The sequence below is a fragment of the Octopus sinensis genome, linkage group LG5 (genome assembly GCF_006345805.1).
Source record: "Octopus sinensis linkage group LG5, ASM634580v1, whole genome shotgun sequence".
Taxonomy (NCBI): Eukaryota; Metazoa; Mollusca; class Cephalopoda; order Octopoda; family Octopodidae; genus Octopus; species Octopus sinensis.
Window position 1 is genome coordinate 51,103,014 of NC_043001.1, and position 14,422 is coordinate 51,117,435.

The 14,422-nt window shown below is 36.6% G+C and overlaps 1 protein-coding gene across 5 annotated transcripts in view; it reads left to right on the plus strand.

The window, feature by feature from the left end:
- The window catches only part of LOC115212292, a 284,252-nt gene that overhangs the window by 224,557 nt on the left and 45,273 nt on the right, over positions 1-14,422 (plus strand). For all 5 annotated transcript variants that reach the window (XR_003881705.2, XM_029781135.2, XM_036503427.1 and 2 more), the window contains 4 exons: positions 2,212-2,340; positions 3,713-3,808; positions 4,399-4,602; positions 8,540-8,822. Coding sequence is in view for 4 of the 5 variants with exons in the window: in XM_029781135.2 (XP_029636995.1) it covers positions 2,212-2,340; positions 3,713-3,808; positions 4,399-4,602; positions 8,540-8,822 (712 nt within the window). In the remaining variant the exon portion in view is untranslated. The remainder of the gene's footprint in view (positions 1-2,211; positions 2,341-3,712; positions 3,809-4,398; positions 4,603-8,539; positions 8,823-14,422) is intronic.

Genomic DNA, 14,422 nt, shown 5'->3' on the forward strand with positions numbered 1-14,422 from the left:
ATTGCTTCGAAAACTGAGTGGCATCCCGAGACAACCAGGTTGTGGAATGTTGGTTTCAGCTTACACAGATGACCTCACTATCATCGTGACTAAAGTGGACCTCCTACATAAAGTAGACAAGGCCATTGAGGATTACGAGACGGTGGCAGGAGCAAAAGTTGATCATGAAAAGTCAGTTGGCTTGCAACTCAGCACCTGGAGAGGCAAGTCGATGCCCCCAGACAGCGTCGTGAGACGTTAGACAGAGGGTCCGATTAAGTTGCTTGGGGTTTGGTTCAGACCAGACCTCCAAATAGAGAAGAACTGGGACGAGGTATCGAGCAAGGTGACCCACATAGTCAAGACCTGGTCTTGGCGGTGGTTATCCCTGAAAGGTAGGGCGGAGGTAGCCAATGTGTTTATCGCATCAGTGATCACCTACCGCCTTGCCGTTGTTCCTTGTCCTGATTCATGGTTAACCAAACTGGAAAGATATCTCTTCTGCTTTTTGTGGAGGAGCTCTGTGGCTCTACCTGGATCAATCCAAAACAGGTGTGGTCTCCGATGGCGAAACAGATGTTTCCCAGGTTCACTAGTTTCGGTGGATGGGAAACCTGGTTTTATCATAGATCGAAGTTGGGTACGTGGTTCACGGAGTGCCGCAAGGCACTACTGCTCTTTTGTCGCTTGGGCAATGCCTGCGGCAGTGGTTCTACCGCTGTTTTCTATAGAGGGTTTGTAGAGGCCGGATGCAATGATACATTATGGGAGACCCTAGGTTTCAACGATAATCAGCTGGCCAGACTGTTCCAATGTACATTTGAGCCGAAGACCCTGGATAATTTTCAGAAGTCCTTGGCATGGCAGTGTACTGTGGAGCCTTACCTGATCAGGATAAACTCTCAAGGCATAGTGGCTGGGACACCCTGATCTGACCAAGATGTGGGCGGGACAGGGAAACCATCTCGCACGTGATTGTGCAGTGTCCGGAGGTGTCAGATATGTGGGTTTTTGCCAAACAACTGTTGTCAAGTGGAGGAAGAGCACAGCTATCGACTGAATCTATAGTGAAAATTAACCCGCCGGATTTCTTAACGAAAGAATGTAAGAATTGTTTTCTCTCTGTGGTAGCAACTGCAAAACAGGTAGTATGGAAGACAAGGATGAGAGGGTTGATGTCAGGCAACTTCATCTCTGGTCCTGGCCTGGTGAATTTTTTTCGTATTTCACCTAAAGAGACAAATAGTGCTGGAGAGGAGGTGCCTGAGTAAGAAAGTGTTCGATGAAAGATGGAAGAATGTTGTGTATAAAAGGTCCCTTGTTGATGCGAGATAAGCTAAAAAACCGAGGTCAGGGATGAGGCGGAGTCCATGGTGTCCGAAAAAATCCCCGCCCCACTCCATTTGTAAAAACGTCCCTCGTGTTGTTTAATCATTCGTTTATATATAATCATGTTAAATTTTTAATCGACCCCAAATTGCTCTGTATCATTCGTGATTGTGTTGTCGTTTTCTTTGTCTAGTCCTTAATGGATAATAAAAAATCATAGAGGAGGTTTTTGTATAGGAGTCTTCACATTTGGGAGAGAGAGAGAGAATGAATTAAAGGTATCTCCAAGGTGATAGACAGTGGTGTTGTGGAATCTAGGTGGCACCTCAGGTTGCAGGAACAGTATTGGGTGATTGATATATATCGAGCTGGCAGAAACGTTAGCACACTGGGCGAAATGCGTAGCTGTATTTCATCTGCCGTTACGTTCTGAGTTCAAATTCCGCCGAGGTCAACTTTGCCTTTCATCCTTTCGGGGTCAATAAATTAAGTACCAGTTACGCACTGGGGTCGACGTAATCCGTTTGTCTGTCCTTGTTTGTCCCCTCTGTGTGTAGCCCCTTGTGGGTAGTAAAGAAATATATATATATATAGAGAGAGAGAGACACACATAAACAGACAGACTGGTAGATAGATAGATAGATAGATAGATAGATAGATAGATAGATAGATAGACAGATAGACAGACAAACAGACAGACAGATAGATAGATAGATAGATAGATAGATAGATAGATAGATAGATAGATAGATAGATAGATAGATAGATAGATAGATAGACAAATAAAGTTGACTGATGATTACAATGTGATGCTTTTGGCAATTTCTATCTATTTTGTACATTACATTCAGAACAAAAGATTAAAAATAAATAAAATAAAATAAAACTTACTTCTATTTGCAGTATCATCGCCAACCGTGATTAAATGCCCCTCTGACAAGCTGTATATATCTAAGCCCTGGAGTACTCTGAAGTGGAACAAACCAGAGTTTAAAGATGTTGACAGAGTTATTTCTAATTATAAACCAGAAGGTACGTTTAATATTTATGATTCTTCTAATAATTTTCTGTTTGATAATAACACATTTCATGGAAAACTAAGATTTTTTTTGTATGTGTGGTTAAGAAGTTTGCTTCTAGCCAGGTGGTTTCAGGATCAGTCTCAATGCTTGGCATTGGAGCATGTGTATTTAACAATAACACAAGCTGGCTATGAAAACCCATTGTATAAATTTATGTGTGTTTGCATTTATGTAAGTCTGTGTGTGTGTGTGTGTGTATGTGTGTGTACGTGTACACGTGTGCATACATGTGTGTTTGTGTTTGTGTATGTGTATATGAATGTGTGACTGTCTCATCTTGACACCGTGATAGTCAGGAATGAGCAGCAATGTCACATATTTTGGGAAAACACTTGTAAGCTGACAGTGTAAGAATCGATGTCTCATCATATGGAGAAGCAGCTTTGTAGGTGTTTTATCCCCTTCCACTGTGACACTATATATGCCAAGGGCCACTCACTGAGGTAGGTGACAAAGCTCCCATACCATGGCACAAGTTTTGTTGTGTCAGATTTTGTGACTCTGGGCCAGATGTTTCTGCTATGCACAGTGCTCGTTCTTGCTTTAATACTCGTCTTCTTTCTTGAGTCATGAGCAGCAATATCATATAAGTAGTGTAATTTATTTTCAATTTTCCACGAAAATGTGGAGGACAATGGGAAAAATTACCTTACTTGAAATAGATGAAGGCTGGTGACAAGGAAGGCATCTGGCCTTAGAAATTCTGTCTCAAGGAATTTTACCTAACTCATACAGTAATGAAAAAGTGGACGTCAAACTGAGTTAAAAATGTCAGAGAGGGAAGAGCAGTGCCCATGGCCTTATATTTTTTGCAGGGTCTTGGAGACTGGTGGAAAGAAGGGAAGAAATTATCCTTGAACCAGAGACCAAAACCACCCAACTGTTTACAACAAAGTGAACTCCAAGAACATTAAAAACATTAAGAACCAGAACAAATATCGTTTATTTACTTTTTCTGTTTTGGTGAGAGCAACCAGTATTTGAACTCAGAACATAGAAATATAGAATAGATACTGTGAAGCATCTCCACCACACCAGCACCAGCACCATCATCATCTCCACTATTATCACCACAGGCATTATCATCATAACACTGATATTAAGATCAACACCCCCATTGCTACTGCTGCTATTGTCACCATCAATACCATTACTACCACTACTGCAACTACCCACTGCCACTACCACCACTAGTACCACAGCTACCACCACCACAACACTAAGAATATTAGACCTACCACCACACAATCTCTGTATCACCCACCTATATAAACACTACATTAAACGTTGTTAAACATAGCCCATTTTATTTATACTTTCAGTTACCAATTTTGATTGGGATGACTATACTGTGATCTACATTGGTTTTGACCAATACAATTCATCAGCTGTGTGCACTTTCAGAATTTTTAACCACCGTAAGTACAGTACATATAGACATGTTTTGCACAGTATATATACATACATATATAATATATTATAAGTAGAAAGATATATTTTTCAACACATAAGTACTGATAGAACAGCATATTTAGGATAAAATCTTTACAGAGCATAAAAATCTGTCAGCAATCAGCCCTGATTTTATCCTATATATACAGTTCTATCAGTAATTACGTGTTGAAAAATATATATTTCTACTTATACTACAATACATTTCAGTGCTTCAAAAACAAACTTATGTTTGTTTACGTTTGATGTAAGATATATATATATATATATATATATATATATATATGAATAAAGAGGTGGCATTGCATCAGTGTGTGTATTGTTATTATTGATGTAATGACCCTCCCAAGACATCAGGATTTATTTCAACACATGAATTCACATCAAGAATATTGCAAACCTAATACAAAAATAAAGCAAAATAAATAAATGTTTTCTCACATTAAACTTCATTATCATTTAAAAGGTTTGTATTTGCATATTCTTTATTTCAAAATCTTGTTCTTCTTCATATTTAGCTGATGCACAATATTTTAATTTTTACTTTATTCAACAGAATTTGAATGTAAAAAACCAAGTGATCCATTTGAAGGCACGCAACATTGTTGGACAGAAAATGATTCACTGCTGTGTAAGCCAAAATGTAATGATGCTAGTCATAAATTAGTATTACTTGGACCCAGTTTTTATGCCTGTGGTCCTTATCACATGTGGGGCAAGCATAACCAGTCAGTTCCTTTCAAATATCCACCTTGTTCAGGTGAGCTGAGATACTTTTATTGTATTTTTGATACTTGTGACACTTGTTAGGATACTTGTGACAGAATATAGATACTGTTGCTTTGGGTTCAAACCTTCTTACAGTTATAATATATTTATACTGAAATTAATTAAAATTATATCTGAGGTAAGAAAGAGAGAGAGAGAGAGAGAGAGAGAGAGAGAGAGAGAGAGGAGAGAGGTGGGAAGAGTGATAACAGACCCAGATAATCAATTGGTCAAGGATAAAAAGTAATCAGTCCAAAGATTTAACCCTTTCTATTATTTCTAATCCCCTTTCATTTATGGATTCCATGGACAGCGAGGCTCACCAATGGAGAAGTTCTTAACCAGATCAATCCAAAACTGTCGCTAGAATATAGGATCACCAAGCATAGATTGACATATTTTGGTCATATTATGCGGAGAAAATCCATGGAGAAGGACATCATGCTTGGAATTGTCAGTGGCAAGAGAGGAAGAGGCTCACCAGGAACCTGCTGGCTTGACACCATCAAGAGTGACACAGGAATGGACATAGCCAATCTGAAAGAAGTGACCCAGGATAGAACTGGCTGGAGAACACTGATCCATTGAGTAACCAAGAGTCGACTTCGACTGAGTGGATAGATAGATTATTTCTAATAAGTTTCTAATGGGTAAACTGATTGTGTGTTTCAATTAGTTTGCAATATAATCAAGACTCAGAAGAGGTGGTAAAATATCTAACTTCATATATATACTGCTGCATATATTATGCTAAAGCAGGCTCACTGAAATGTCATGATCTAATTCTTTAAATTTTTAACAGAAATTCTAATTAAAATATGCGGGCATGGCTGTGTGGTTAGGGAGCTTGCTCCCTAGCTACATGGTTTCGGGTTCAGTCCCACTGCGTGGCACTTTGGGTAGATGTCTTCCACTATAGCCCCGAGCCGACCGGAGCTTTGTGATTGAATTCGGTAGGTGGAAGTTACTGCCGTGTGTGTATGTGTGCGTATAGCTGCTCAGTGCCTCTCCGAAAGAGAGAGAGGGAATATGGGATTACTCTGGCAGGCTGGTAATTTTGCAGCCATTTATTTCTGCTGAAATATTTTGCCTTAATTTCATTCCTTTAAAAAATAATGAAGAATGTAATAAAATAACCTTATCATTATTAAGTTGGTGTTTGGGACATAAATTGAAATATAATTTTGATGTAAGTCATTTAAAACAAAACGTTTGTATCATAAAACCAAACCAAAAGCAGTCTCAGGTGGATTGGTATCAAAAGGTTTAACTAAAATACGAATCATGCATGCTGTGAGGAGATAAAGCATTAGCTAAAGGACTAATGTTAATTTCATCTCATCTTTGGTGTGCACAGTGCAACTTTAGGTAAAGATAAAGTTACATCCCGGTGTCATGCCAACTCCTAAGCTGGTTTCCTGTTTTCCATGGCATATAAATTCCCCACATGGACAAGACAAGACACCAGTTCATCACAGGATTACTTATTTTTGCCAGCTGAGTGGACTGGAACAATGTGAAATGAAGTGTCTTGCTCAAGAACATATTGTGTTGCCTGGTCTGGGAATTGAAACCACAATCTTATGATCATGAGTCCAACATCCTAACCACTTAGCTATGCACTACTACACAGTGCAACTTTGGTAATGTTTCAATTGTGTTAGGCTTCCTTAGCAAAGTATATTCTTTTCTAGTACTCGCTAGTGATTCAATTGACTGTGAAAGTAATTAATTATTTCCAATATTTGATATAATAATTTCTAATATTTGCATATGGCCACAATTTTTAGGAGGATGAAGGATGGGTGGGGAGAGAGCAGTCAGTTATAGATATCAACCTCAAAACTTGACTAATATTTATATTATCAAGCTCAGAAAAATCCTGGCAGGGTTTGAATTCAGATGGAAAGGCATGTTGTTAAATACCACAAGGCATTTAATCCACCACTCTACCATTTCAGTCACTCACCATCCTGCTTTTATTTTAATACTAATTTTTGCCAGCTGAGTGGACTGGAACAATGTGAAATGAAGTGTCTTGCTCAAGAACACAAAGCTAGAGTCTCAGTGTTGCATTGGGGGTTGAAAGAGCTCTTTCTGTTCTTTACTTTATTGATTCCCATGTGCACCAGGGTTCAATTCTGTCCCCAACTCTTCTCTTTCCATGCACGAATGATCACCCACTCTTACATTGGTGATGCAACCTTTTGTTCTCCCTTCACCTTCCCCAACCAAGTATCATCTGCTTGCAACCTAGACTCCATTCACCAAATCTATAACAACCCTATAAATGAAGATATTGAAAGCATTCTCATATGAGGAAAAGACCAAACTTATTTCTTTGAAGAGGAAAAAACCCTACAAATATTCATATGAAGAAAATATCAAGAAAACACCTTGCTTTGAATATAAGCAGCAATTCAGGTAGAGCGCACACAATTATTCTAAATTTTAGCTCTCACTACAATCAAAGAGCTGTTCTGATAAAAATACATACTTATATTCAGGTAGGATCACATGTCAACAAGTAGCTCTTCTTTCAGGACCTGAAGATATATAAACTTCTAACAATTATTGATATTTTACAAATCTCTGGTGATGCTCTCAATGGAGTATTGTTCCATATCTAAAATGGACACACATTTTCTACCACATCCAAAAACGTACCAGCCAAATTGAGAGACACAAATTTACTCATAGACATATTCCAAACTCTTGCTGATAGGCACACTATTTTTTCTCTCTGTCTTCTGCCCTACCACTATAATAACTTCTCTTCTTTGGAAGTACTTAGGGTCATACCACCATCTCTTAGGTATTTCTGGTCAATTCATCTTTCCTTCTCTTGTCACTCTTATAGTGTCTAATCCACTCAGGCTCCACACTAGCATTTTACACCTAGTCCTTCTTCCCCAGAATGTCAACCATCTGGAACTTCCACTTTGCTCATATCTTTAATGCCAGCATTGATTTTCAATGGATGAAGAGAAACATTGATAGCATGAATCTTACTAGTCTTAGAGGATTGACAAAGACTGTGTGTGCTACTTGTCTCCAGACACAAGATTCAGCATTCAAAAAAAAAAAACTAAACAGAAAACTGAAAAAGTACATGAATGGTACTAAATATAGTTTTGTGCAAGATTAATCAACATGAATAAAATCATCAACAAAGTACTATTTATATAAATCAAACTACTTGCTGAGCAAACTTGTTATTTTTAATGATTATTAATACAAAAACTGGAATATGTGGTACCATTTTAATTCTGTGTCACACATGTTTCAATACAATATAAGAATTACATTTTATGAATATAAATATTAATACTAATATTAATGTATTTAATTCATAATATATCTGTATATACTTATATAAACATGTAGAATATCTCCCATTTGTAAATTTTCAGATATAGATTCAATCTATACATTTAATGATTATATATTATTGGCAGTGTATCTACATGGACAGATTAAATGGTGTTCTATCATTGAGAATCAAAGATATGGAACTTGGTCAGTTAGATCCATTTTATTCTGTCCATAGAAGGAAAGAGACTTATTTAACCCTTTAGCATTCTGGTTATTCTGTCAAATGTAATGTTTATTTATTCACATTCTTTTCAACTAATCAAGCATAGACTCATAACTTTGAGATTTTGATGATGCATTTGTTTATTTTTGGAAGAACATTGCAAAGTAGGTGTGAAAGTTCAGATGCAGTTGGTCTGAACACAAAGCAGGTAGAATATTTGGGCCATATATAACTAGTTTAAATGCTGAAATGTTAATGATTATCACAATACAGCAACACCTCCAATGTGTTATAAAATATGCTTATTTTCATCCATGCATCAGATAAAATTATTAATGATAACAATCTTAACTATTTCTAACAATTTTCTATTTCTCTTTTCATTTTTTAGCTACTAGTAAAAGTTTGAAAAACATTACTCTGGAATTTTCCATTGAATTTAAACAGCCATATGATGACAGCCAGTTTTCAAGCATCTGTAAACTGATAAAAGCAAGCTTGAAAGAAGTTCTTGAGAACCGCACAGATGTCTCTTGTCCTACAGGAGATTGTAAGTTAGTTGTAACAATTAATGGCAAAGCATGTGCTATAGATTCTCAAGATATAATTCGCAAGAAGAGAAGTACTTCAACTTCAAATGTGGCTAATATTCAAGTTGGTATTAATGGAATAGTGTAAGTATTATTTATCATGCTACCATGCACTGGATTAATAGAGAGAGAGAGCGACATGTACACACACGCACACACATTTATATATCTATATATGCATATATATATATAGAATGGTTGTATACTGTCAATCTAACAAGAACGTGACAGTAGGGGGTACACCACCGTTGTATAGCCCTAGGAGGCATCGAACGCCTCCTGACAGCTTCGACACATTTTTTCCCTGTGTCCTTATATACATATACGAAGGGGAGACAAACACTCCCGGCCGTCGGAACTGCATCTAGGGACACCGTGTTTCAGGAAAAAAATGTGTCGAAGCTGTCAGGAGGCATTTGATGCCTCCTAGGGCTATACAACAGTGGTGTACCCCCTACTGTCACGTTCTTGTTAGATTGACAGTATACAACCATTCTATCGCCCCACCACCATACATGTCTCTACAAGAGATTTAGAAATTCAATATTTCTTATATATATATATATATATATATATAGTCTGCAGTAATGAATCTATAAACAAACATATAAATTTTTTTCCTCTGAAGAGATTATGCTCAGAAATATGAACTTGATATTTAATTCCTTCACTACTGTGTATAACTGAAACAGCTGTAAGAGATAATGATTGTGTTGTTGTTGATAATAAACTCTTATTAACTTCACAATCTCCATTTTCTTCTTCCTTTATATATATATATATATATATATATATATATAATATATACATATATACATATATACATATATATATATATATATACATATATATATATATATACATATATATATATATACATATATATATATATACATATATATATATATATACATATATATATATATATATAATATATATATATATATATATATATATATATATATGTATATATATGGTAAATGAAAAATGGAAGATGGAATATATGAGAATTTATTATTAATCATGACGATAGCTTCAACACATCTAGCATCAATCCCTCATGGGTGGGATACTCAACAACTGGTTCAGGAGTATCCGGCAGTGCAGATGTATCGCATTGGGTGATAAATGAATACAACTCGTTAAACTAATGGTTCTGCAATGTAACTTCTCACTTTGTAGAAAGGAAAGTAGCCAGACAGAGGAAATATTTTCATTTATAGAAGATCAAAAATAAAGTCACAGATGGAAAAAAGAGAAATGAACATGCAATCCAACTAGAAAAGTATTAAAAATAACCGTTAACAAATATGGATGTATAAATGCCCTTGGGCAAGCTGCATGGTGCACAAGCATCCACAAAAATGTGAGCATATGTGCACGTGAGGTTTGGTGCACTCATGATAACGAAGTGAGTTAACTATCTACTTGATGTAGATGGGGAGGTTAAAAGTAAACTGAAGTCATCCATACCTTAAAGTAAATTAAATTATGTTAATGGTTACTCTTTTACTTGTTTCAGTCATTTGACTGCGGCCATGCTGGAGCACCGCTTTTAGTCGAGCAAATCGACCTGGGACTTATTCTTTGTAAGCCCAGTACTTATTCTGTCGGTCTCTTTTGCTGAACCGCTAAGTGACGGGGACATAAACACACCAGCATCGGTTGTCAAGCAATGCTAGGGGGACAAACACAGACACACAAACACACACACACACATACATATATATATATACATATATACGACAGGCTTCTTTCAGTTTCTGTCTACCAAATCCACTCACAAGGCATTGGTCGGCCTGGGGCTATAGCAGAAGACACTTGCCCAAGATGCCACGCAGTGGGACTGAACCCGGAACCATGTTGTTGGTTAGCAAGCTACTTACCACACAGCCACTCCCATTGCATTGTGCGGAAGTACATTTATATGTGTATAGGCATCTTGAGAGTTGTTCAGAAATTTTATTAATGAGCTTCTTGTTAGTCCACAGAATAGACAGAGATTCCTAGGAGCAGATTGGCATCTCCTGGAAATTATATTGTATGGTTTCGTGTGCCTTACAATTGACCTACTTATACTGTACTACATTTTATCCTCCTTCAGTCGCCATACAAAATCTGCCAAAGATGTTGAATGTCTCTTATTGATTGTCTTAAAGCTGGCAACATGGTTATGGCAATGATTCTTAAATGAATCAGCCATCTGCCCAATGTAAACATAATACCTTCCCCTTATGTGCATGGTACATTTATATACACGATATGTACTCATACAGAGATTCATCAAAGGACATTTTGATTTTTCTCTGCATGAGCATTTATTATATTTATTTGTATATAAGGCAGTCTTGACTCCATTTACCAATGTTGTTACTGTGTTAGCTGTATCATAAGTATTTCTACTACTACAATTTGATCATAATTGGGGTTTATCATTGCACCTTATATCTCCTTGGTTGGTATTTAGATGCATATGTTTGCTAGATCCAATAGGTGTATTATTGAACCTTTGCTGCATTTTGCTATGTTTTATGCGATGCATAAACTGCTCTAAATCAGCAGAGTTGGCATAGGACACCGTCACAGTGTGTCGATTAAAAATAGCATGAAACTGATTAGATTTAGGAAAACACCAGTCCAAAGCAGCAAAAAATTTTCCAGTGGTCTTGGTTGAAACATGCGAACCGAAAACTGGGTTGAACCAGGGGACATCCTGATTCCTATATCTGTTGTTAGGCTTATTTGATAGAGTGTGTTGTACAGGATTATTATATCACATGTGTCTATGAGTTTTCATTGGTAGTTCATTGATATGATCATTTCTTCCTAGCCTGCATTCTTTATCTGAGTGAGTTCCCAAACCATGACAGTATGATGGTGTACAATGTGTATTACAATTGGAGGAAGTACCAGTGTTGTATACGCCTGCTTCTTGTATATATTGAATTTTTTTTATGGCACCCAGCCCTAGCTAGAGCAGCATTACAAATGTAAGACCTCCTCTAACACCTGCTTCATGAAATTACCACATTTCAGTGAAAGCATGTGATTCAAAAATTTTTTGTTAGTGGATAATCCAGAAATTCTTGTAGAAATTTTCTTAACTAGTTGGATGCTACATTAATGTACCTAATATGATCATTTGATTTATAAAACGGTTCCAATAATCCAATATTAAGACCAAAGGTAACATCAAGAAAATTCATTCTATGATAATCTTTACCCATAGTAATGCTTGTCTGAAATTATTGAAAAGTCTAAAGAAATTTTTCCTATGCTTTCACTGAAATGTGGTAATTTCATGAAGCAATTGTTAGAGGAGGTCTTATGTCTGTGGCTCCTTTGATCCTTAAATCGATTCATTGCGGATGTTGGGTATCTGTTCATCTTCAGTACATCCATTAAGTGTGCAGTGTGAGTGATCTGGTCCTCTGTCTTGTTACAGTTATTCCTAATATATGTAAATTCACTTCTTATGTGTCCAGTTTTAGCAACAAGGGGTAGGGCTGATCTATAATGCACAAACACGTCTCTGCTGGCAGCTTTCTTATAGGAGTTGGTGTATATAATACCTTCATCTGTTATTCTAAGCTGGAAGTCTAGCAGAGACAAGGAACCAGTTTTATCGGGGTGTTCTGTGGTAAATTGTATGTTGTTTTCTACATTTGAAAATGTTGTAGATATTTTGTCAGCCCCTTCAAAGGATGATGTGAGGATGAGAATGTCATCTATGTGTTGGGTGAAGAAAACACAGGAGTGGCAGTTGTTGAGCACTCGACATTAATGTAGGTGATGGCTAGAAGGCCTGAAAGCCTGGATTCCATGGGTAGGCCTGTTGTTTGTTTGTATGCGTGCTGGTAGGGAATGAAATTTGTATTCTCAACAATAACTGATAGAAGCTGATGTCTGTCTTGTGGAGTGAGGTCAAAGCAGTATATTTTGTATGAAATGATGCACTCAGTTTGTATGTAGTTCAGTGGATAATGTTTAGGTTGTTAGCTGTGTAGCTTTCTCATGATAATTGGCAGAATGAATTTTGCGTGTAAATAGTTATTTGTGTACGTACTCTGTTAAAGTTTGTTAAGTTTTGGTTTGTACTTCTGTATAAAAGTATTTTCTTTGTTTATCCGTGCTTCATCTATGATATTCACTGAACATAGGCTGAATGAGAAGACCTGGAATTTGGGAACTTATCTTTTGCACATATGTCCATGTGTCCACTCAGTGGAATCTGTTTAGTACTGGGGTCTCATATTTGTTATCAGTGAATAATCAGTCTATTTTATAGAGTAAGTTTTGTTTGACCAATATAATCTTCATTGCATCTTTGACTTTTGATAGCCTATATTAAATTACTTGAAGAACATATAAAGTGATTTTTTAGAGTAAAAGTCTGTCCTGATTTGAATTTGTATGTTGTATGTTGTGTCTTCAATATGATTGTGTATTTTGGATGCTTGTTTCATTCTTGGGTCCTGTTTTAGTAGTGGGATGTTCTAGTGGATAATATTGTAAAACTTTGTGCTTCTTGGGTTGTGTGTTGTAATAAAGGGTAGAGTATTGGATGTATTTGGAGTGTTTTTCGTTTTTTGTAGTCCTTCGATATTTATTGCTTTGGCATGTTCTATTCCATTGTCTAGTAACATTAATGGATGCAGTCTTTCAAGTAGTACTTGTTTTTGTTCCTGGAGTCTTTTATTGTGAGTTTCAGAGTTTGAGACAATTGTACAGATTCTTCTTGCTAAATTAAAGATATTATTCTTTGTGCAATTGGGATGGCATGAGGAGAACAGTAAGTATTGTCTCAAACCCCGAAACTCTCCAATACAATGGTAGTTTGGCCATTGTTGGCTTCACTCATAAGTAATTAATGATATCTAACTACACAGTACTTCAACAGGGGAGACAATCATGTATAGTGTACTGAGAATTGTGACTGCTCCACTGTTCACTACATATGCTGTGCACCTGAAACTATTAAGTAGTGATATTTCAGTGGCACAGATATGTGTTATACACCAGCATCAATTACTTAGATGTTCAGCATGTGTGAACCATAAGACACTGATGTAAGATGAGAATGATTTCTTGCTTTAACCCTTTAGCATTTGAACTGGCCATAATTGGTTCAAATATTCTACCTTATTTTATATCAAAACTAGCCAGATCCAGCCTCCAACATCTACCCTACACTGTCATTCTAAAAATTAACAATCACAACTTCAAAATCTCAAAGCTGCGAGATAATGCATGATTATGAATGAATAAGCATTATTCAATATGAATGAATAAGCATTACTTTTGACAGACTAATTAGAATGTAAAAGGGTTAAAAATAAGAAGGGCATCTATTAAATATGTCCAATGACAAGATAAAGTCAAGACCACTGGGCATGTATGAAAACACAGGAGATATTCAAAACGGCTAAAGGGCTCTACAAATCTTGCAATGCCATCTATCTTGGTGTAAGGGATAATAATGCACTATAACAGTTGTTTGTCCCGTATCATCACTTCCAGTTTTGCATGGCAGTATTTTTTACACATGCATCAGTTGCCTCTTATTGGCCTATTGCCAGCAACTTTTGAAGCTGCCTAAATTTGAGGTTCTAAAAGGATTTGGTAGCGCACAAATGTGTACTGTAGACCTTATGTAATATTGGCATCTATTAAGTCTCTGCAGC